Raw genomic sequence first — 24,271 nt, 5'->3', positions numbered from 1 at the left:
TTGCGAAGCAAGCCCATAGGGAAATTCGTCTTGCAAGGCAACTCGAAAACGGAAAAACCTTTCGTCTAGCGAGTTTTTTGTCTTGCGAGGCATTCGTCTTGCGAGGTACCACTGTACATGCCCTCCATTTAACTCTGGAGAAATTCCTTTCTCAGTTCTAATCTTGTAAACCAGTTGCCACCATTTTGTATTAATTGATTTCAAACCATGGTTGGTATTAACAGTGCTTTGCATCACTACCAATGAACAATACTAAAATGTATTATAACAGAAGGTGACGTTTGCTTTACAGCTATTGTGGTTTCTATGTCTGGGCTGAGGTGTTCTCTCCTGATTTCTTCCTACCTTTGCTGACAGTCTGATACTGAAACTGATTACAGACACCCGCTCTGCAAAAGGGATGATAAGGATAGCACAAAACGTTCATACAAATGTGCAGAGATAAATTTATTCCACCAAGAATTTGGTACACTTCAGTCCCAAATTAGCCTTTCATCAGTAGCATCTATAACCCAATGAATAAAAGCATCCCATTTGAGCAGCTTTCCCCAACCTGATACCTACCAAATGCTTTGGGCTGCAGCTCATCAGCCCCCGCCAGCATGGATGATGGGAGATGTACTGCCACATCTGGAGGGCTGCAGGTTGAAGAAGGCTGCATTGGAGCAATGCATATTCTGTCTAGTGCAACATAATTGGTTACATGTAAAAAATAATAAGTGCAGCACACCTGTTAAATGTCAATTAAAATGAAAAAAATATATATTTAGTCTCTCTGGAAAATTGATGGTGCTGGAAGAGTTAATTATTATCTTCCTTTGTTCAGTCTTTGTGTAGCTGTGGCTTTGTTATTGTATCTGTCACCAAGGAAAAGAAGGGGGAGGCTTTTGATTTATGCTCAATAAGGAATTAAACAAGTTTTTATTATGTCCTCCCCCCTCGATTGAGGCTGAATGGACTTCATTTAAAATTACTTTTGGACCAGACCAGGAGTGTGAGTGCCTCATGATTAATGCCAGTATTCCAAATTAATGAGGAACCAGTCACGAATCATGCCAGGTAATACCCACTTTGCCTTTCAAGTCGGCAGACACGGGCTTAAGCGGCGTAGCGGGTTGCAGTGAACTCCCCAGAGACCACTGGGGAACATTGACAGGAATTTTACCTCATAAATTTTGGCTTTTCCCTGCCTGAACTTCCTTACTGCCCCGGAGGGCAGTGGAGAGCTACTGCCATTAATCCTGACGTCAGCCGGAAACCGAAAATTGATGTAAGCTGTAATCCTTGCACACTTACCTTTGAGTAACTCTCATTGAACTGAATGGTGCTTACATTTGAGTAGATGTATAGGCTTGCACTGTCAATAACAGATAATTCTTGACTTCTGTAAGAACAGATTTTTACAACAGTAGGGATTGCCTAAGCTGGAAAAAAGCATGCAAAGTGCAAATACATAGTTGTATTCTAAAGGTTTCTTCATATAGTACATATGTCTCATTTGTAACTTCTCCTTTAAAAAAGGAAAAGTTTGCAACAGCAGAAGAGGAAGTTGCCTAAGATAAAGAAGAGTCTAAATACAGAACTGTATTCTAAAAGCCTCTTCATATGCTAAGTATTACAAATGCAATAAATGGTTTGCATATTTTTTGGCACGCCTTGGTCACCAGCCCCAAGTACCTCAGAAGCCCAGCACACCTGCAAGAGAATCACCCACTCTCCTCTTGGCTCCACAAGGTGAATGGGGGTTGTTCCAGTTGCACTGAGCTGAGCTAATATAATAGAATTTAAGGAAGAATAGAGACACCTGTGGGACACTCATAGAAGAGGAACTAATGCCTATATGTGAACTTGTTAGCTAATGCACGGTCACAACTCTAGGAAAGTTGCCAAATTACTCCTATCACAATTTTATACTGCCTCTTTTTATAAAACTGTTGAAATGGTGTCTCTGCTAAATGATTGAATTCCAAAAGCATTTAAATCATACACATTGGCAGATATCTAGCTGTGTTATACTTGGAGTAAACCTTAGGGAGGAGTTAGCAGCCAGCAGCAAACTTAGCACATTGCAGCTTCTGGGAGCTCACAACCAAGAACTTGTGATCAGAACTTGCAGGTGGACATAGAATCATAGAATCATAGAATCATAGAGTTGGAAGAGACCATAAGGGCCATCGAGTCCAACCCCCTGCCAAGCAGGAAACACCATCAGAGCACTCCTGACATATGGTTGTCAAGCCTCTGCTTAAAGACCTCCAAAGTAGGAGACTCCACCACACTCCTTGGCAGCAAATTCCACCGTCGAACAGCTCTTACTGTCAGGAAGTTCTTCCTAATGTTTAGGTGGAATCTTCTTTCTTGTAGTTTGGCTCCATTGCTCCGTGTCCGCTTCTCTGGAGCAGCAGAAAACAACCTTTCTCCCTCCTCTATGTGACATCCTTTTATATATTTGAACATGGCTATCATATCACCCCTTAACCTCCTCTTCTCCAGGCTAAACATGCCCAGCTCCCTTAGCCGTTCCTCATAAGGCATCGTTTCCAGGCCTTTGACCATTTTGGTTGCCCTCCTCTGGACACGTTCCAGTTTGTCAGTGTCCTTCTTGAATTGTGGTGCCCAGAACTGGACACAGTACTCCAGGTGTGGTCTGACCAGAGCAGAATACAGTGGCACTATTACTTCCCTTGATCTAGATGCTATACTCCTATTGATGCAGCCCAGAATTGCATTGGCTTTTTTAGCTGCCGCGTCACACTGTTGGCTCATGTCAAGTTTGTGGTCAACCAAGACTCCTAGATCCTTGGTTGCATTTGCGAGGGCAGTTTGACGGGGAGGCCTGGAGTCCTGTCTCATGGTGTGCATAGGACCAAGAGTCATAGAGGGCAAAGGAGCTACTGCCATGACCTGCAGTACCTGTGCCATGTTGGTCTTTCTGCCAGAGAATGTGTGAAAGTACATTTGTAGCAAGTGTAAGCTGGTTGCTTTGCTGGAAGAGAAGGTCCAGCAACTTGAAGCTCACCTAGACACACTTCGAGTGACAGGACAAGATGCAGTGTTTCTCAGTAGAGCTGAGTTGGACTGTGATGGCACAGCAACAGAGGTGAGATGGCTCTAGGGAGGAGGAAGATCTCCCACTGCAAGAGACTAACTGGAGAAATGTGATGCACAGAAGTAGGACTGTCACAAACCATACTGTGTTGTTAGAGCTGCAAAATCACTTCCATGCTCTCACCTTGGACACCAATTCTGGGCCAGAGGAGCATGGGAAGCATTTGCCAGCCTCAGAATACACCAAGGTGGCTGTGAAAGGTACAGTGCACAAAAAGATCCTGCCACCCTCCAGAGGAGAGGAGGAAGAATATTTGGTACAAATATTAGTACAAGAATATTTGGCTAGTTTAGATGTATTCAAGTCTCCAGGGCCAGATGAACTGCATCCAAGAGTATTAAAAGAACTGGCAGATGTGATCTCAGAACCACTGGCAGTCATCTTTGAGAATTCCTGGAGAACAGGCGAAGTCCCGGCAGACTGGAGGAGGGCAAATGTTGTCCCTATTTTCAAAAAGGGGAAAAGAGAGGACCCAAATAATTACCGCCCAGTCAGTCTGACATCAATAGCAGGGAAGATTCTGGAACAGATCATTAAGCAAACAGTCTGTGAGCACCTAGAAAGGAATGCTGTGATCACCAATAGTCAGCATGGATTTCTGAAAAATAAGTCATGTCAGACTAACCTGATCTCGTTTTTTGACAGAATTACAAGCCTGGTAGATGAAGGGAACGCAGTGGATGTAGCCTACCTTGATTTCAGCAAGGCATTTGACAAGGTGCCCCATGATATTCTTGTAAAGAAGCTGGTAAAATGCGATCTTGACTATGATACCACTCAGTGGATTTGTAACTGGCTGACTGACCGAACCCAAAGGGTGCTCATCAATGGTTCCTCTTCATCCTGGAGAAGAGTGACTAGTGGGGTGCCACAGGGTTCTGTCTTGGGCCCGGTCTTATTCAACATCTTTATCAACGACTTGGATGATGGACTCAAGGGCATCCTGATCAAATTTGCAGATGACACCAAACTGGGAGGGGTGGCTAACACCCCAGAGGACAGGATCACACTTCAAAACGACCTTGACAGATTAGAGAACTGGGCAAAAACAAACAAGATGAATTTTAACAGGGAGAAATGTAAAGTATTGCACTTGGGCAAAAAAAATGAGAGGCACAAATACAAGATGGGTGACACCTGGCTTGAGAGCAGTACATGTGAAAAGGATCTAGGAGTCTTGGTTGACCACAAACTTGACATGAGCTAACAGTGTGACGCGGCAGCTAAAAAAGCCAATGCAATTCTGGGCTGCATCAATAGGAGTATAGCATCTAGATCAAGGGAAGTAATAGTGCCACTGTATTCTGCTCTGGTCAGACCACACCTGGAGTACTGTGTCCAGTTCTGGGCACCACAATTCAAGAAGGACACTGACAAACTGGAACGTGTCCAGAGGAGGGCAACCAAAATGGTCAAAGGCCTGGAAACGTTGCCTTATGAGGAACGGCTAAGGGAGCTGGGCATGTTTAGCCTGGAGAAGAGGAGGTTAAGGGGTGATATGATAGCCATGTTCAAATATATAAAAGGATGTCACATGGAGGAGGGAGAAAGGTTGTTTTCTGCTGCTCCGGAGAAGCGGACACAGAGCAATGGATCCAAACTACAAGAAAGAAGATTCCACCTAAACATTAGGAAGAACTTCCTGACAGTGAGAGCTGTTCGACAGTGGAATATGCTGCCAAGGAGTGTGGTGGAGTCTCCTACTTTGGAGGTCTTTAAGCAGAGGCTTGACAACCATATGTCAGGAGTGCTCTGATGGTGTTTCCTGCTTGGCAGGGGGTTGGACTCGATGGCCCTTGTGGTCTCTTCCAACTCCATGATTCTATGATTCTATGATTCTAAGAGACAGGAGGAGATGGATTTGGAGGAGTCCTTTTCCATTCTTGACCTTACCCCTTTGGATCATGGATGAGTATGCCAATAACCCACTTGCTACCTTCCATGGAGATGATCTCTGAGAAAGGGAATTGCAGTGTGGAGAAGGCAAGCTGAGAGGAAGGAGTGGGAAGTACTTGAGCCATAAGGTTCCTGCCTTTGTAACCTATCCTAATAATATCCAGATAAGCGCCAATAGTCAAGAGGAAAAGACTCAAGAATAGCAGATGCAGACCTTAGAACACTCTGAGGAGGCTGTGGAAGACATCATGATTCCTGCCACTCCCCAGAGGAGGGAGAGACAAGTGGCAGGGGTAGGTGACTCCCTACTGACGGGGACAGAGGCACCAGTGTGCGGAGGAAACAATGTCCCGGGAGGTGTGCTGTCTTCCAGGTGTCTCCTGAGACAAGGCAGATGTGAACAACAGCAATAGCATCTATTAAAAGTCTGGAAGAAAAAAGAACTTCAAGTGGTCTGGAGGAACCGAAAAGGTGTGAAATAATTCCTTCTAACTTTCTGCCATCTCCCAACATTTTAAGTCCACATCCTGTTGGACTTCAGTTCCAATCAGCCTGAGCAGGCACAGCCTGCGGTCAGGGAAGATGGGAATTGTAGTCCCAACATCTGGAGGGCTACAGGTTCCCCTTCCCTGTTGTAAGTCATCCAGTTTAGCTAAGTATTTTATTTGTGCAGAGCTTCTTACTTTGCTACCATGCAAGTGTAAACTGTTAGTGTCCTGTTGCACCCCATGTTGCGTCACTGGGTCCCACTAGTGGGTCCCAACTCATCAGATGATCTAGGCGGGGATAGCCTACACAGTGCCCATCAGAAGGTGATGGATTTCAACTTCCATCATGCCCAGCTAGTGATGATGAGAATTCTTGCCTAAAATTCTCTGTAAAGATAAAGGGACCCCTGACTGTCAGGTCCAGTTGTGGATGAATCTGGGATTGCAGCTCTCATCTCACTTTATTGGTCGAGGGAACCGGCATACAGCTTCTGGGTCATGTGGCCAGCAGGACTAAGCTGCTTCTGGCGAACCAGAGCAGCACACGGAAACGCCGCTTACCTCCCCGCCAGAGTGGTACCTATTTATCTACTTGAACTTCATGCTTTCGAACTGCTACATTGGCAGGAGCAGGGACCGAGCAGCGGGAGCTCACCCCGTCGGGGGGATTCGAACTGCCGACCTTCTGATTGGCAAGCCCTAGGCTCTGTGGTTTAACCCACAGTGCCACCCACGTCCTACAGCACCACCACACCGCTCTGTAGGACACCAAATTGGCTACCCCAGATATGCACAATGCCTGTGCCAAAAAGCAGGATTCTAGTATGCCTCAAGCTACAGCAGACACATTGCAAGATATGCTTACAAGGCAATTTATTGCTCCAGCTGACTCATGAAGTTGAGACAGATAACACGTTTGCCAATTTGTATTATGACATTATGTCTAATTATTCCCACTGTTTGCTGATAAAGTAATGTTTTGTTTTTGTCTTGCCCCTTCTTCTTACAGCTGGGTGATCCATCAATCTTTCCTGCTGTCATTGTGGAACATGTACCCAGTGCAGATCTCCTGAACAATTACTCTGGTTTGTCCTGTGTTGCTGAACCCAGCGACATGATAACAGAGAACTCGCTGGATGTTGCAGAAGAAGAAATTATAGAAGATGATGATATCACCCTTACAGGTTTGTGAGCATTTTTTTTTTTTTTTTTGCATTGTCACTTAAGGACACAGTGGCTGAGATATGTCCATGCCTTTTGACCTGTTAAACCAGGAAGCTTCCAATTAACCATGGTTTCATGATTGGTCCAAGTTGGAAAAACCATGGTTACTAGCTGAAATGAAATGGGAAACTATGGTTACTTGGAGGCTTTCTGATTTCATTTCAGCTCACATGAAGTGGCTCTGTGCTCAGACAAAAGCTTGTGCATATCTTGGCTCAATAAGCCAAGTTATGATTGCCTGAACCAGCTCAATTGAGTTATCACAAAGGATTCCACCCATTTCCCCCCTTGTCACTCACATCACTTTTGCGTCTTACAACCTGATCTTGCAACCACTTTGCTTTCTGTGCTGCCCCTTATCTTGCTCTCCTTGACCTTGGGTTGAGCAGATGGGCGCTTTCCAGCGAAAGTGAGTCTGTTAACTCTCTGTCTCCCAGTTCTTCCCAACTTCTGTATTCTGAGCTATGTCCCTCTGTAAACCACTGTTCCAAATCTATACTGTTCCACTGCTCCTGGGAGGATTCAGGATGCTGATCAGGAGCAGGGGGAGGGGGAGACTCCCACCATTCCTCCTCAACACAATCCCTGACATCATGGGGAGACATTGAATTTATGCATAACAAAGTGGAAAATGTGCAAGGCTTGAGAAAGCTTATTACAGGAGTGGCTGAAAGCAGGAAATGCAGCTACAGATTCACTATCATGAATATTTTCTCCTCTTGGGATTTATAGTTATGTCCCAAGATCCCATATATGGCATGAAACCCAAATCAAAGAATGTTTTCATTTCATCTCATATGCTAGTCTTTTGCTGAATTATCTCTCTTATCTGTAGTTGAAGCGTCTTGTCAGAATGGAGATGAAACAATGCAAACCATCGAAGCTGCTGAAGCTCTTCTTAATATGGATTCTCCTGGCCCAATGCTGGATGAGAAGAGATCAAGTGAGTCTGACAGGAATACATCCGTGCAAAGTGTCTTCTGTCCAAAAACTATGCGGCTGTGTTAGATTTTGCAGGAGAGAAGGCTTAAGCTCTCTAGTAGGTTTACTTGGTAGCTTTGCCATTGCACCATAGGGCAGGCTAGGGAAGAAAATAAGGCTATTTTAAAAATATCATTAACAACCCTTTCAACTAGTCCTAATCTCCCAATTTTCGGAAATGGAAGGGTTAATGAAAAACTTTTACTTTAAAGGAGTAGTGTTAGTAGATCTTCTTCCCTTTATTTAAAGAAGGAGCATGATTTCACAGAAGTTGCTTTTGAGTCTAATTGGTCTTGGAAAGATTTAAGCCTGTACCTAACTTTCCATGGACATTAATGAAACCTGTAAAAATGTTGCCTGGATCAGGCACAAATATTTAATGTCCACACAAGTGTCATTTTCTTTCCACATTCTCTTTACAACTTAAATGTTAAATTTATCACTGATTTTTTTAAAACATTGGTTCGATGTTCACATTAATCCGTTTCAGTAGCTTCAGATTTGGAGCTACTATAAGACCTCTCTCTTTTGGTTCACTTTTGGTTAAGTCACTTCCGGGACGAGCTGATGTATTCATTTTTTCATTCAGTATGTATCTTGCTCTTCCTTCAGAGAGGGTAAGGCAGTACACATGGAGTTATCCAGTATCACCTTCTTAACAGCCCTGTAAGGTTGTAATTAAGTAGGTCCCTTGATTAGTCAAGAGAAATAGGTAACCTACATTAAGTATATTCAAATTAACATGTATCAAGATACATTAGCACTTTATTGGTTATTCTGTTAAAGTGATTGAAATTCAAAAGTCAGCTTTTGTTCTTACAGAGCCTTGACTTTTTTGTAACCTCATTGCTATAAACCTTTCCAAAAGCATTAAGGTGTTCATTGACTTCTTTATTGTTTTTCTGCAGCCCATGGGTTTGGGATGGAGGAGGACGTTGACCTTGGTCCTATTACTCATGTGTCAGTCACACTAGATGGGATTCCAGAGGTGATGGAGGTTCACCAAATCCAAGATGCATTTGCTGAATCACCAAGCACTCGAGCACTTGAGCAGCCAAAAAAGAGAAAAGGTAAGAAATGTGATTATGTGCTAAACATTCTCCTACAAATGGAATAAGTGTGTGCATGTTTATAATATTCATTGAACAATTGGAAAAATAATCCAAATTAGCATAGTGGCTCATCAGTAAAGCAGAATGATCACATCTCTTAGCTTAGTAGATGTCAGCTTGCCAGCTGCACACGTTGCTGCACTTAGCAGAAAGACACTCCCATCAGCCAGCCATAAATTCCTTTCTTTATTTTCTTCAGACAAGATTACATGCCGAATAAACAAGGCGACCCGTCTCTCATGACTCGTTGCTCTAACTACTTTCTCTTTTCCCTCTCCCTCATGACCAACAGAGCCAACGGCTCAGCCCCTTCTGTTTTCCCCTGTGACGTGGATCCCCTTCTCTCTGAAGCACCCCTTCCTCCCCAGACTCACTGTCCTCTTCTCTGTCTTCTGAGGAGGACTCAGTACTGGTCAGTGGGGATCGTTCCCTGTATCCTCTAATTCTTTCTTCCCTCGCTGGCTGCAGTTCCCTGACAGTAGATGTGTTTGATGCTGTTTTATATTTCAATTAAGGTATGTACAAGAAGAAACATTTGATTATTTTAAGATAATAATATATTTTTATTTATACCCCGCCCTCCCCAGCCAAGACCGGGCTCAGGGCGGCTAACAACCAATAATAAAAACAAGTTGATTAAAATACAATTTAAAAGATTAAGATACAACATTAAAACAATTAGGGAGCAATCTCATCATAGGAGGAGAAAGGAAAAAGAAAAATGGGGAGGGAATCAAACTGATTCTGAGCCAAAGGCCAGGTGGAACAACTCTGTCTTACAGGCCCTGCGGAAAGAGATCAGATCCCGCAGGGCCCTGGTCTCATGAGACAGAGCGTTCCACCAAGTTGGGGCCAGTGCTGAGAAGGCCCTGGCTCTGGTTGAAGCTAATCTAACTTCCTTAGGGCCCTGGACCACTAGGATGTTGCTATTTATGGACCTTGAGGCTCTCCGTGGGGCATACCAGGAGAGGCGGTCCCGTAGGTACGAGGGTCCTAGGCCGTGAAGGGCTTTAAAAGTCAAAACCAAAAATCTGACCCTGTACTCCACCGGGAGCCAATGCAGCTGGAAAAGCACTGGGTGAATATGCTCCCATGGCAGAGACCCCGTGAGGAGCCTCGCTGCAGCATTCTGTATTATTATTATTATTATTATTATTATTATTATTATTATTATTATTCTAAGATAGAGACACCATGAACTGAACTGTTTAAATTCAGTACCTACCTACTCTGATTCTTGGGTATTTTCAGAGTAGAAGCTATAGGTTAGCAGCATGTTCAGCCTACTTCAATTCTGCAAAGCTAAAACTGATTTAAAATGCAGATGGATTGGCAAACAAAATTATTTGAATATGCAGAATTAGTAAGAATGAAAAACAAAATTAGACATCAAAAAGAAACAAAGTTTATTGAAGAATGGAGTAAATTTGTGAAGTACATTGAAAGTAACTGTAACAAATTAAAAACTACAGTAGGCCTAACATAAACCTTGTTATGCGTAAATCACAGATTTAGAAACTGCAGGAGAAGAAAAGATGTAAGAAAACCGTAACAGGATAAGAGGGAGGTCAAGACGTGTGTTAACGTTGTGTAAATAAGTGGATGATACTTAAAATTGATTTATAATAAGAGTGTTGTTGTTTTTTGTCTGTTTATTTTTCCTTTGTTGTATGCTTTTTGTTTTTTGTGGAAATTTCAATAAAAAGCAAATTAAAAAAAATTTGCAGAGACCTCTGGAAACTCCTTCCTGGTGATTGAACTCCACACAGGTGGCACAAATATTGAAAGTACATCATTTAATTGGGGAGGCCATGACTCCATGGTAGAGCAGTTGCTTTCCATGCAAAGCTTCTGAGTTTTAATCCCCAGCATCTCCAGGTAGGACAGGGAAAGCATGGAAAGCCATTGGCATTCAGTGTAGACAGTGCTAAGCCAGTTGGACCAGAGGTCGGATTCAGCTTATGGCTCCTTTCTGGGTTATTTGTGCTGGTGTGAAGCCTATGTGTTTAGGCACCTCTCAGCTGATGCCTATGCCTAAACAGCAGGCCACCTGTGTGAAAGCCCATCACAAGGAGGTGCTTCTTCCTTTTTTAAAGTACATCCCAGTTACAAGGCAAGCTGAGTGGAAGGAAAGCAGTGTGGCTGCTGCATAAGGAGCTTACAGATGAGCTGAGAGTTAAGAAGGGCATGTATAAGAAATGGAAGAAAGGGGAAATCACAAAGAAGGAGTATACACGAGTAGCCTACAGTTGCAGGGGGAAAGTCAGGCTGACTAAAGCTCAGAATGAGCTCAGGCTTGCAAGAGAGGTTAAAAATAATAAAAAAAAGTTTATTTGGCTATGACTGAAGTAAGAGGAAGAAGAAGCAAGTGGCAGGTCCTCTGCTTGGGGAACACAGAGAAATGCTATAGGGTGACAGAGAAAAGGCGGAACTCCTCAACACCTACTTTACCTCTGTCTTCACCCAAAAGGAAAGTGGTGCCCAACCTGGTGATAACAGAATAAATAATGTAAGGAGGGAGCTGTAGCCCAATATAGGAAAACAGGAAGTAAGGGAACACCAGGCTACTTTAAATGAATTCAGATCACCAGGGTCTGATGAGCTGCATCCAAGGGAGCTTATGGATGTAATTTCAGAGTCTTTGTTTACGATCTTTGAGAATTCTTAGAAAACAGGTGAGGTCCCTACAGACTGGAGGTGGGCAAATGCTGTCCCCAGGTAACTACCAACCAGTGAGCTTGACATCAGTACCAGGAAAGGTCCTAGAACAGATAATTCAGCAGTCGCTCTGTGAGCATTTAGAAAAGGATGCTGTGATTACAAAGACCCAGCATGGGTTTCTCAAAAATAAGTCATGACACACCAATCTGATTTTTTTTTTAATGGAATTACAAACTTGGTGGATGAGGGAAATGCTGTGGACATAGTATATCTTGATTTCGGTCAGGCCTTTGACAAAGAAAAGATAAAGACTTTCTTGAGGTTATTGTTAGGTGGATTTGTAGCTGGTTGACTGACCGAACTCAAAGAGTACTCATAGAATCATAGAATCATAGAATCATAGAGTTGGAAGAGACCACAAGGGCCATCGAGTCCAACCCCCTGCCAAGCAGGAAACACCATCAGAGCACTCCTGACATATGGTTGTCAAGCCTCTGCTTAAAGACCTCCAAAGTAGGAGACTCCACCACACTCCTTGGCAGCAAATTCCACTGTCGAACAGCTCTTACTGTCAGGAAGTTCTTCCGAATGTTTAGGTGGAATCTTCTTTCTTGTAGTTTGGATCCATTGCTCCGTGTCCGCTTCTCTGGAGCAGCAGAAAACAACCTTTCTCCCTCCTCTATGTGACATCCTTTTATATATTTGAACATGGCTATCATATCACCCCTTAACCTCCTCTTCTCCAGGCTAAACATGCCCAGCTCCCTTAGCCGTTCCTCATAAGGCATCGTTTCCAGGCCTTTGACCATTTTGGTTGCCCTCCTCTGGACACGTTCCAGTTTGTCAGTGTCCTTCTTGAATTGTGGTGCCCAGAACTGGACACAGTACTCCAGGTGTGGTCTGACCAGAGCAGAATACAGTGGCACTATTACTTCCCTTGATCTAGATGCTATACTCCTATTGATGCAGCCCAGAAATGCATTGGCTTTTTTAGCTGCCGCGTCACACTGTTGGCTCATGTCAAGTTTGTGGTCAACCAAGACTCCTAGATCCTTTTCACATGTACTGCTCTCAAGCCAGGTGTCACCCATCTTGTATTTGTGCCTCTCATTTTTTTTGCCCAAGTGCAATACTTTACATTTCTCCCTGTTAAAATTCATCTTGTTTGTTTTGGCCCAGTTCTCTAATCTGTCAAGGTCGTTTTGAAGTGTGATCCTGTCCTCTGGGGTGTTAGCCACCCCTCCTAGTTTGGTGTCATCTGCAAATTTGATCAGGATGCCCTTGAGTCCATCATCCAAGTCGTTGATAAAGATGTTGAATAAGACCGGGCCCAAGACAGAACCCTGTGGCACCCCACTAGTCACTCTTCTCCAGGATGAAGAGGAACCATTGATGAGCACCCTTTGGGTTCGGGCAGTCAGCCAGTTACAAATCCACTGAGTGGTAGCATAGTCAAGACCGCATTTTACCAGCTTCTTTACAAGAATATCATGGGGCACCTTGTCAAATGCCTTGCTGAAATCAAGGTAGGCTACATCCACTGCGTTCCCTTCATCTACCAGGCTTGTAATTCTGTCAAAAAATGATATACTCATTAATGGTTCCTTGTCATCCTGGAAAAAAGTGACAAGTGGGGTTCTGTCCTGGGCCCATTGTTGGTCAATGTCTTTATAAATGACTTGGATGAAGGAATTGAGGGGATGCTCATCAAATTTGCAGATGACACCAATTTGGGAGGGGTAGCTAATGCCTCAGAAGAAAGAATCAGAATTCAAAATGACTGTAACAGATTGGAGAACTGGGCCCAGACTAACAAAATGAATTTCAGTGGAGACAAATGTAAGGTTCTGCACTTAGGCAGGAAGAACTAGATGCACATATATAGGATGGGGGACAACTGGCTTACTAGCAGTACATGTGAAAAGGATCTAGGGGTCTTGGTGGACCACAAGCTTAACATGAGTCAACAGTGTGATGCAGCAGCAAAAAAGAGCTAACGCTATTCTTGGCTGCATCAACAGAAGTCTAGTGTCCAGATCAAGGGAAGTAATAGTACCATTCTAGTCTGCCTTGGTCAGACCACACTTGGAATACTGTGTCCAATTTTGGGCACCACAATTTAAGAAGGATGTTGACAAGCTGGAAGGTGAGCAGAGGAGGGCAACCAAGATGATCAAGGGTCTGGAAACCAAGCCTGATGAGGAGTGCTTGAAGGAAGCTGGGTATGTTTAGCCTGGAAAAGAGATGACCAAGAGGAGATATGATAGCCATCTTCAAATATCTCAAAGGCCGTCACGTGGAGGATGGAACAAACTTGTTTTCTCCTGCTCTGAAGGGTAGGACTCAAACCACTGGCTTCAAGTTGCAAGAAAGGAGATTCCAACTAACATTCGAAAAAACTTTCTGACAGTAAGAGCTGTTCAGCAGTGGAACAGACTCCCACGAGAGGTGATGTATTCTCCTTCCTTGGAGGTTTTTAAGCAGAGTGGCCATCTCTCATGGATGCTTGAGCTGAGATTCCTGCATTGCAGGGGGTGGGACTAGATGACCCTTGGGGTCCCTTCCAGCTCTAAGATTCTATGATTCTTAGTCTCCAACATGGCATGAGCCATAATGATGGGTAGATTCAACTAACAAGTTGCATCAGTGGAAGCCCTGCCTAAGTCCTTTCTGTTGTTACCCAATGGAATTTCTCCCCTTGCTCTGCACAGAACTGTGTACAAGCCGAAATGCTTGTGCTGACAGAATTACCACCTTAGTGTGACGTTGAATTCCTCCCATGTATATGTTTAGATATACATATAATATAAATTGATAAAGACGATTATACAATAATCACATGGTCAAGTTGTTTAATAAACCACATGACATGTGCTCGTTTTGTACAGTCACATGAACCTCTTTGCTTCCATTTCACTACTCCCTTCAGGCAAGTGAGGAAATCAGATCAGGAAGTCACAGTTGACATAGCTTCCTGTTACATGTGTACCGGGAACCATGATTAATGACCTCCAGACCAGCCAAGATTGTGTTGTGCAAATGTGGCCAATGTGTAATAATGCTTAGCATTCATATCAGAAATGGGGCGGGGGGCCAAGTACCTCCTTGTTTACATGAGAGGGGAACTGGGGACATATTGGCACATTACCATGCTGACCATGCGGGGAATTGGTCAATCGCCCTTGGTGGGGTTGCGCTACCACTGAAGGCAGCCTGAGGATGCTTCCAGATCCATCTGCATCCTTGGAGGCCCAGACAGCCTCAGTGTCTAGAAGCATCTTTTTGAACTGTGACTGGAACGGTGGCTTGAACTATTCTGGACCACGAGAGCTTGACCACAGTAGTTCAGGCCCTGGTGACTTCAAGATTGGATTGCTTCAACGGACTCTGTGGAGCTGCGCTTACGCTCTGACCCAGAAACCGCACTTAGTGCAGAATGCTGCTGCTAACAGGAGTGAGGCCTTGTCAGTATAGAGCATCTCTGTTCCAGGATCTGCCCTGGTTACTGATTTTGTTACCAGGCCAAGCTTAATGGCTTGGAACGTCTTTACTTTTTTTACTTTACTTTACTTTATGCTTACCTCATATGCCCCCCCTCATCTGCTTCAACCAGCAGAACTGGAGCTGTTACAGAGCCACATATTACTTGCTTCACGTTTGTAATAGAATGATCTTTTAGTGCGGCAGTACCTGCCCTTTGGAACTCCCTGCCTCTTGACGTCAGGCAGGCCCCTTCGCTGCACTTTTCTTGGGGCCAGCTAAAAGCTTTTTTTAATGCAACCCTATCTAGATATGTGGAGTGTTTACATGTGTTTTAATCTGGTTTTAGGCTTATCATTGATTTTAATTATTTTAAATAATGTTCTTAATAGTTGTTTTTAACTGTTTTTACTGATTTGATTGTTTTACTCTTTTTGTAAACTGCTGTAGATATTGATGTTTTACTCTTTTACTGTTAATTTTAATTCACTTGTTTTTAACTTTTTATTTGTAATTTTAATATTTTTGTAAGCCATTTACAGTTTTTATTTAAAATCAGTTGATGCGATAAATTAAAAATAAATAAAATATTGATTCTTAGATGCCTATTTAGCTCATTGCTAAATGGGATAAATATAAATTATCAGAATTTAACTAGCAAAGGCTTATTGCTAAGTTTTGGATAAATTATTTGGAGATCCATAATTGGGAAGCTATTTGTCCCACAAAATAAGTACTGTAAAATCATTGACTTGGACTCCAGTGGGGTGCTGGGTCCTTGAACTGGTGTGGTCTTATCTAGCAGTTTGGTTGCTTTAAACCTGTTTTCCGTGGGTTCGATATTCAGTGAAGGCATTGGTTGCCCTATGTCTGTTTTATAGTTTCAGTGTGAAAGTTCATACAACAGTCATTTTATTTCAGGGAAGAAACCCAAAGCTCCGCGACCAGAATCTCCTACTCTGACTCCAAACATATCAGTGAAAAAGAAAAGCAAAGATGGGAAGGGTAAGCATCGGAAACGTGATCCGACGCCTGTCGATAGAGCTGAGTATATAACATTCTGGATAATTGGGAGTCAAGCACAACTACTACTTCAGCAGGGCTGCTTCATTCTGATCATAGGGTTTAAGAGGCAACGAGAGGTGTTTCTTGTTTCATCTGAAGTGAATTTGCCATCTACAGTGATAACAGTAAAGAAGATAATTGGGAAATTGCCCTTGCCTCGTTCCATGGCAAGTGCCACTTTTTTGTACTGCAGGAGTACACAGGTACCCACTGCTGGTACTTTCTGATACTAAGCCACACTGTAGTTTTAAGTTGTTGTTGTTATTAATTAAGCTTACATAGTGCCCTCCATCCGAGAATCACAGGGAGGGAGGTTTACAGTATAAAGGTGGCTTTTCCAGGGTGTGTGTGTGTGGGTCTGTCTGACAATGGACTCTGTTCTGTGCCTGTCAGATAATACTAGTCTAAGTGAAGAATAGCAACACTATGAACTATGAACAAGTCCTGTAATGCTTGTGAGCTCCTTATGATATAGACTGATTTGATCCCATGTAAAATTCTCTACATAGTGCTACTTGTGTGGAGACTCTGGGCATTATTGAACTTGATGATAGAGAATCTGCAAATGTTATAGCCTTGACATGCTCACTCAGAACCAAAGTATAATACTTGGATTCAAATACTTTTGCTTTTTGACAATATGTTGAAAATGATCAACATAAAGTTGGAACAAAATTGGACAGCTTTGTAGTCCAAGAGCCTGTTGAAATAGGTTTCTGCAAAGATAAGGGAATCCTCATTCTGCATAGGTGGCCCTGTGCCCTCTTGAGGCAACCCCAAATATCTAAGGAAGTCAATCCTAAATGTTGGGGGGGTGCAGTCAAAGGGACTTATTTCTCTATTGGTGGTTTTGCGGCATCATCAAACCTTTTTTGGAGTGCTGACTTCAAAGAAATGAGCACTACTTGGACTTAGGACCCCACCCACTCAAGATTAGCCGAATGATGACCTCTTAGCCTTTCTATTGGCAGCTGCCCGTATGGAGATAGCCAGATGCTGGGAAACTGACGATGGGCTTCACATCGACTCTTGGTGTCCCAGAGTAAATGGCATTGGGTGTCAAAGCAGCAAGGGACAAATACAATCCCTGTTCCTTTTATAACTTTTGGCAAGTGTTTACTGAATAGAGAATTCATACAGATTGTGGCAGGAATCTACCCAGCACTCATGGGAAAATGTGGCATGATATTTAGAGCAGTGTTTTTCAACCACTGTTCCGCGGCACACTAGTATGCCGCGAGATGTTGCCTGGTGTGCCGTGGGGAAAATTAAAAAATTCGAAAGATTTTTTTTAAAAAAAGTCAAATTTTCGATTGGGGCGCCATCCCCGGAGGGAGGCGGGCGAGTCGGGCGGCGAGATGCGGAGCGGCGGCGGCGAGGAGAGGCCGCCCAGCGCGGGGCTCTCGCCGTCTGCCTGCCTGCGAGCTCGGCGGGCAGCGCCTCCGTCCGCAGCGCCCGCCTCGCGGCTCTCATTCCCTGCCCCTGCCAAAGCTCACCCAGCCAAGCCGCGCTCTCCTTCCTGCCTCGCTTTGCTGCCTCCTCCCCACCCCACCCCCAAAGCTTGGAGGTTCCCTGGCGCCGGCCCGCAGGTTTGACCCCCTTCTCACACCTGTTCGCGCTCCTTGCACGGAAAGGGGCGGATGGGGAGGAACGGGGCTCGCCGCTGCCTCCGCTCGCCCTCCCCCCTCCTTCGTGCGTCCCTCCCGGCGTGACGCTGCGCGCTGACGTCACGGGGCTGTAACGTGGTGTGCCTCGAGATTTTTTTCATGAGACAAGTGTGCCTTTGCCCAAAAAAGGTTGGGAAACACTGATTTAGAGTAATCAGATGAAACTTTGTTACTTAGCATGACAAAAGTCTGTCATTCTATTGGGTAAACAAACAAACCATTGTGTTGCAAAATGTGACTCAGCAATATTGAAAGCAACACAATGGCCAGAAACACTTACAGTATAGAAAACTTTATGGAATAATGCAAAACATGAAAACTATCAAACTGAAGTCTCTGAAAGTCCTTGAATAATTTCACGGTGCCAGACTTTACCCAGCGGAAATCAAGTTTGTATAATCAGCAAATGTCCAATTCTGATGTCCAACTCTGAACTCTGCTGAACAGTGTTTCTGGATAGTAACTACTGTTTCGTTCAGTTCTTCATCAGCCAATTAGTTCAACAAACTCTTGTAAGTACAAAGATGTGTAATTTCTTCATTATCTGAAAATAAAATATACAGACGATGACCTGCACATACATAACAATAACTTCAAACAGCGTGGAAATTATAAACTGTAACATAAAAAGGTTACATACCCAATCTTTTTTTTAATTGATATAATATACATGAGAATGAAAAATACTCTGGGACAGTGCTCATACGATTATGTAGTCACTGTTACTAACATCATTTTTTGAAAAATATATATAGCCAGCCCCAGGTGATACTGATAACAAGGAGACTGAGCTTAAAGCCACAGTACAAAGAAACAGCAAGGATACAGATAATCAAATAAAACATTTGAGGTCTAATTCCGAGTTAAGTCCCCCTGGATGAATGGATTTAAACATAAAAATAAAACGGGTTTCTTGCTGCCGTAACTGACATTCATAATCTTTTCTGAGACCCTTTGTCCCCTGATTCACCCATAAAACTGTAAATAATAAATCAGTATCTGAATGGTTGTGGGAAACAAAATGTTCTACCAGAGGTGCCTCCATATTGGCGTTACATGTGCGTGAACGATGTTCCCTAATCCAAACCCCAACTGCTTGAAGTGGTGGAGCCTATATACAATAGATTACAAGGACATCGAATAAGGTAGACAACTGCTCTGGTCTGACATGTACTATAAATTGACAAATGGCAAAGCTGAAATTAGTTTTCTCATCATAAATTTCTTTAATCTGTAAAGAAAAAGGGCAGGATAAACATCTGCTACATTTGTGGTGACCAGTGGGCCCAGAACTACTGATGGTATGTTATAATTCTTTCGGAATTCATATCCGTGTGCACTAGAATCATAGAATCATAGAATCATAGAATCATAGAGTTGGAAGAGACCACAAGGGCCATCGAGTCCAACCCCCTGCCAAGCAGGAAACACCATCAGAGCACTCCTGACATATGGTTGTCAAGCCTCTGCTTAAAGACCTCCAAAGTAGGAGACTCCACCACACTCCTTGGCAGCAAATTCCACTGTCGAACCGCTCTTACTGTCAGGAAGTTCTTCCTAATGTTTAGGTGGAATCTTCTTTCTTGTAGTTTGGATCCATTGCTCCGTGTCCGCTTCTCTGGAGCAGTAGAAAACAACCTTTCTCCCTCCTCTATGTGACATCCTTTTATATATTTGAACATGGCTATCATATCACCCCTTAACCTCCTCTTCTCCAGGCTAAACATGCCCAGCTCCCTTAGCCGTTCCTCATAAGGCATCGTTTCCAGGCCTTTGACCATTTTGGTTGCCCTCTTCTGGACACGTTCCAGTTTGTCAGTGTCCTTCTTGAATTGTGGTGCCCAGAACTGGACACAGTACTCCAGGTGTGGTCTGACCAGAGCAGAATACAGTGGCACTATTACTTCCCTTGATCTAGATGCTATACTCCTATTGATGCAGCCCAGAATTGCATTGGCTTTTTTAGCTGCCGCGTCACACTGTTGGCTCATGTCAAGTTTGTGGTCAACCAAGACTCCTAGATCCTTTTCACATGTACTGCTCTCAAGCCAGGTGTCACCCATCTTGTATTTGTGCCTCTCATTTTTTTTGCCCAAGTGCAATACTTTACATTTCTCCCTGTTAAAATTCATCTTGTTTGTTTTTGCCCAGTTCTCTAATCTGTCAAGGTCGTTTTGAAGTGTGATCCTGTCCTCTGGGGTGTTAGCCACCCCTCCCAGTTTGGTGTCATCTGCAAATTTGATCAGGATGCCCTTGAGTCCATCATCCAAGTCGTTGATAAAGATGTTGAATAAGACCGGGCCCAAGACAGAACCCTGTGGCACCCCACTAGTCACTCTTCTCCAGGATGAAGAGGAACCATTGATGAGCACCCTTTGGGTTCGGTCAGTCAGCCAGTTACAAATCCACTGAGTGGTAGCATAGTCAAGACCGCATTTTACCAGCTTCTTTACAAGAATATCATGGGGCACCTTGTCAAATGCTTTGCTGAAATCAAGGTAGGCTACATCCACTGCGTTCCCTTCATCTACCAGGCTTGTAATTCTGTCAAAAAATGAGATCAGGTTAGTCTGACATGACTTATTTTTCAGAAATCCATGCTGACTATTGGTGATCACAGCATTCCTTTCTAGGTGCTCACAGACTGTTTGCTTAATGATCTGCTCCAGAATCTTCCCTGCTATTGATGTCAGACTGACTGGGCGGTAATTATTTGGGTCCTCTCTTTTCCCCTTTTTGAAAATAGGAACAACATTTGCCCTCCTCCAGTCTGCCGGGACTTCGCCTGTTCTCCAGGAATTCTCAAAGATGACTGCCAGTGGTTCTGAGATCACATCTGCCAGTTCTTTTAATACTCTTGGATGCAGTTCATCTGGCCCTGGAGACTTGAATACATCTAATCTAGCCAAATATTCTTGTACTATCTCCTTAGTTATTCTGGGCTGTGTTTCCTTTGCTGAATCATTTGCTTCAAATTCTTCAGGTCGGGCATTGTCTTCTTTATCGGAGAAGACTGAGGCAAAGAAGGCATTGAGGAGTTCAGCCCTTTCTGTGTCCCCTGTTTGCATTTCACCATCTTCTCCTCTGAGTGACCCCACTGTTTCTTTGTTCTTCCTTTTGCTACGAACATACCCATAAAAGCCTTTTTTGTTGCTTTTAACCTCTCTAGCAAGCCTGAGTTCATTCTGTGCTTTAGCTTTTCTGACTTTGTGTCTACACGTGCTGGCTATTTGTTTGAATTCCTCTTTGGTGGTTTCCCCCCTTTTCCATTTTTTGTACACATCCTTTTTTAATCTTAATTCAGTTAAAAGTTCTTTAGATAGCCACCCTGGTTTCTTTAGGCACCTTCCATGTTTTCGTCTCATTGGTATTGCCTGACGTTGTGCTTTTACTATCTCCGTCTTAACAAACTCCCAGCCATCATGAACTCCCTTTCCTTTTAGTATTGCTGTCCATGGGATCTCACCCAGCACTTCCCTAAGTTTTATGAAGTCGGCTTTCTTAAAGTCAAGAAATTGAGTCCTAGTATGCTTGGCTGCTACTGTCCGCTGTATAGTAAACTTCAGAAGAGCATGATCACTCGCGCCTAATGATCCTTCCACATCTACCCCACTAACCAGGTCATCAACATTGGTTAGGACCAGGTCTAAAATGGCTGTTCCTCTTGTTGCTTCTCCCACTTTCTGGACAATGAAGTTGTCTGCAAGGCCAGTGAGGAATCTGTTTGACCTTATGCTCTTGGCTGAGTTTGACGTCCAACAAATATCCGGGTAATTGAAGTCCCCCATTACTACTATCTCCCTTCCTTTTGCATGCTTGGCCATCTGTTCCAGGAAGGCATCATCTATGTCCTCCGTTTGGCTTGGGGATCTATAGTAAACTCCCACAATGAGGTCTCTGTTATTCTTCTCTCCCTTAATTTTGACCCAAATGCTCTCACTTTGGCTTTGAGGTTCTAAATCTTGGATCTCTTCACAGGTATACACACCCCTGACATATAACGCCACTCCTCCTCCTTTCTTGTCTGGTCTGTTTCTCTGAAATAGATTGTATCCCTCCATTATTACATTCCAATCGTGGGACTTATCCCACCAGGTTTCAGTGATGCCTATTATGTCATATTTAGTTTGCTGTACCAAGAGCTCAAGCTCATCTTGTTTATTTCCCATGCTTTGCGCATTAGTGTACAGACATTGAAGTCCATTAATCATTCCCCTGTGTCTCTTATTTAAGGATTTTTTCCTCCCTCCACTAGGTCCGCGTGCTGTTTGCTCCATTTGGTCTATGACATTTGGATGATCATCTTCATTAATTGATAGACTCCTACCTTCAGGAGCACTGTCTCCCTCCCCCACATTAGTCAGTTTAAAGCCCTCCTGATGAGGTTTCTGAGATTTTTGGCAAAAACATTTCTCCCAACCGTTGTGAGGTGCAGCCCATCACTTGCCAGAAGTCCATCTTCAAGAAACTGCAGTCCGTGATCTAAGAATCCAAACCGTTCCTGTTTACACCATTTGCGAAGCCAGCTGTTCACTAACATTTCCTTAATTGATTTGGTCTGTCTCAGGCCAATCAAAGGAAATTCATTACAACCTGGTACATTCCAGAGTACATGCCAATGTTTGCATAGAATTCTAATGATCTAATGAGTAGTATATTATAATGAACCCATAATGCGATTTTGAGACAGAGAGGTGGCTGTGGGACTATGGAAGAAAAGAAGGGTCCCAAAATCCAGGATAATTTATTTGAAGTTATTGTTATGTATGTGCAGGTCATTGTTTGTATATTTTATTTTCAGTTAATTAAGAAATTACACATCTTTGTACTTACAAGTGTCATTTTATTGGGACAAGTTATTTGTTGTTTACTGCGGTAACAATTGTTTTCTCAAAATGTGTCTTTCTGAAATTCCTTTTATCCATTTATTTTAGGAAACACAATTTACCTTTGGGAGTTCTTGCTAGCTCTGCTTCAGGACAAAGCCACTTGTCCGAAGTACATAAAATGGACTCAGAGGGAAAAGGGCATTTTTAAGCTTGTGGATTCCAAGGCCGTGTCGAGGTTGTGGGGAAAGCACAAAAACAAACCCGATATGAATTATGAAACAATGGGCAGGGCTCTCAGGTAGGTAAGCTTAAGATCATGACAGAATATACTCAGCACAGAATGTATATCTTAAGGGGGAGAGCATCCTAAGCTAAAACATTGTTAAGCATGAATACTAGTAAATATTATATTCAGATATACAAAAATACTTTGTGCGGATCTCACCCCACTCTCCAAAACAACAACCACACTCCCAACCTAATGAGGATAGAGTCTGATCAGTGAGCCTGCCATGCTGACTGTTGGGAGGGAAAAGATTGAAAATAATATTAACATTCTAGAAATATTAATACTGAGGTTGAATCAAGACTAGCTAGCGCTGGACTAGTAAGACATGGCTCACAATCTTCCTCTCTTAGCATGGATACTGGCTGTTAAATGAATCATGACCATCTCAGGCCCACAACTGCATTTTTGTTTGCAGTGTGGCTTCATAAGCCCAGGCGGATCCTGTTCTGAACTTTGAGCGGAATGTCCTTGGTTGCATGAAGACCTTTCATAATATGGAGAGTGATCTGTTGGGAGAAAGTACTTGAGTATTCAAAGCTCAGCAAGAACAGAAACAGCAGGAAATGAATTGTGTTCATTCTTTTAAAAGTGCATATTGCTGCATTAATCTGTTGTTAGTGTTAAAACAGTATTTTAGGTAGAGTTTCTCCAACTTTAAATACAGTCGTACCTTGGTCGATGAACACCTTGCGACTCAAACATTTTGGCTCCTGAACGCCGCGAACCTGGAAGCGAGTGTTCCGGTTCGTGTATGTTCTTTGGAACCCGAACGTCCAACACAGCTTCTGCGGCTTCTGATTCAGTGCAGGAAGCTCCTGTAGCCAATCAGAAGCCATGCCTTGGGTTTTCGAACGTTTTCGAAAGTCGAATGGACTTCTGGAACAGATTCTGTTCAACAACCAAGGTACAACTCTCTTCCTTTGTGTAATCTTTGGTGTGTTTTCCTACTTCAAATAGATATTATTACCAAAGAGGCATTCTGGCCAAAGTAGAAGGACAACGTTTGGTGTATCAGTTTAAAGAAATGCCAAAAGACCTTGTTTACATAGATGATGAAGATCCAAGTTTGAGTACAGATTCCCCTGATTCATCTTTACAATCAGCACCTGTTGGTAATAGAAACCAAATGGGCAGGTCTAAAACATCTTCAAACATGGCACAAAAAGGAACATCTGCTGCTGTTTTAAAGACTCCAGTCAACTCCAAGTCTGCCAGGCTTAAGCAGCCCATTGAAAATTTCCAGCAGCAGCTGCCCACCGTGACGTCAGAAGTGTTGAGGACGTTGCAGCCTAGTCAGCCAGTCCACCCAACTCAGCTTTATCGGACAGTTCATTTAATGCACCCGGTGCAGCCCATTCCAGAAGGACACACAGCTGTGAGCAGTAACATGCTGGAGGAGAACATAAGGTAAGAATGTCAGAAGAGGGCCCCTGGGGCTGCTGGGGGCAGCTAGCTTTAATAACAACAACA

At 43.4% G+C, this 24,271-nt stretch overlaps 2 protein-coding genes across 5 annotated transcripts in view; both read left to right on the top strand.

The window, feature by feature from the left end:
• LOC309539254 (uncharacterized protein) overlaps positions 1-24,271 on the top strand; it is a gene marked incomplete at its 3' end in the record, with an annotated part of 159,514 nt that overhangs the window by 21,242 nt on the left and 114,001 nt on the right. The gene's annotated exons all lie outside the window — the stretch shown is intronic.
• ELF1 (E74 like ETS transcription factor 1) overlaps positions 1-24,271 on the top strand; it is an 81,783-nt gene that overhangs the window by 53,556 nt on the left and 3,956 nt on the right. For all 4 annotated transcript variants that reach the window (XM_082234438.1, XM_082234441.1, XM_082234439.1 and 1 more), the window contains 6 exons: positions 6,503-6,677; positions 7,553-7,660; positions 8,607-8,768; positions 15,873-15,956; positions 22,618-22,810; positions 23,759-24,208. In XM_082234438.1, coding sequence (XP_082090564.1) covers positions 6,503-6,677; positions 7,553-7,660; positions 8,607-8,768; positions 15,873-15,956; positions 22,618-22,810; positions 23,759-24,208 — 1,172 coding nt within the window. The remainder of the gene's footprint in view (positions 1-6,502; positions 6,678-7,552; positions 7,661-8,606; positions 8,769-15,872; positions 15,957-22,617; positions 22,811-23,758; positions 24,209-24,271) is intronic.

Source organism: Podarcis vaucheri (genome assembly GCF_965113315.1).
Source record: "Podarcis vaucheri genome assembly, chromosome: 8".
NCBI classification, from domain to species: domain Eukaryota; kingdom Metazoa; phylum Chordata; class Lepidosauria; order Squamata; family Lacertidae; genus Podarcis; species Podarcis vaucheri.
The sequence above is the reverse complement of the archived record's forward strand: the minus strand, read 5'-3'. Positions and strand labels throughout refer to the sequence as shown.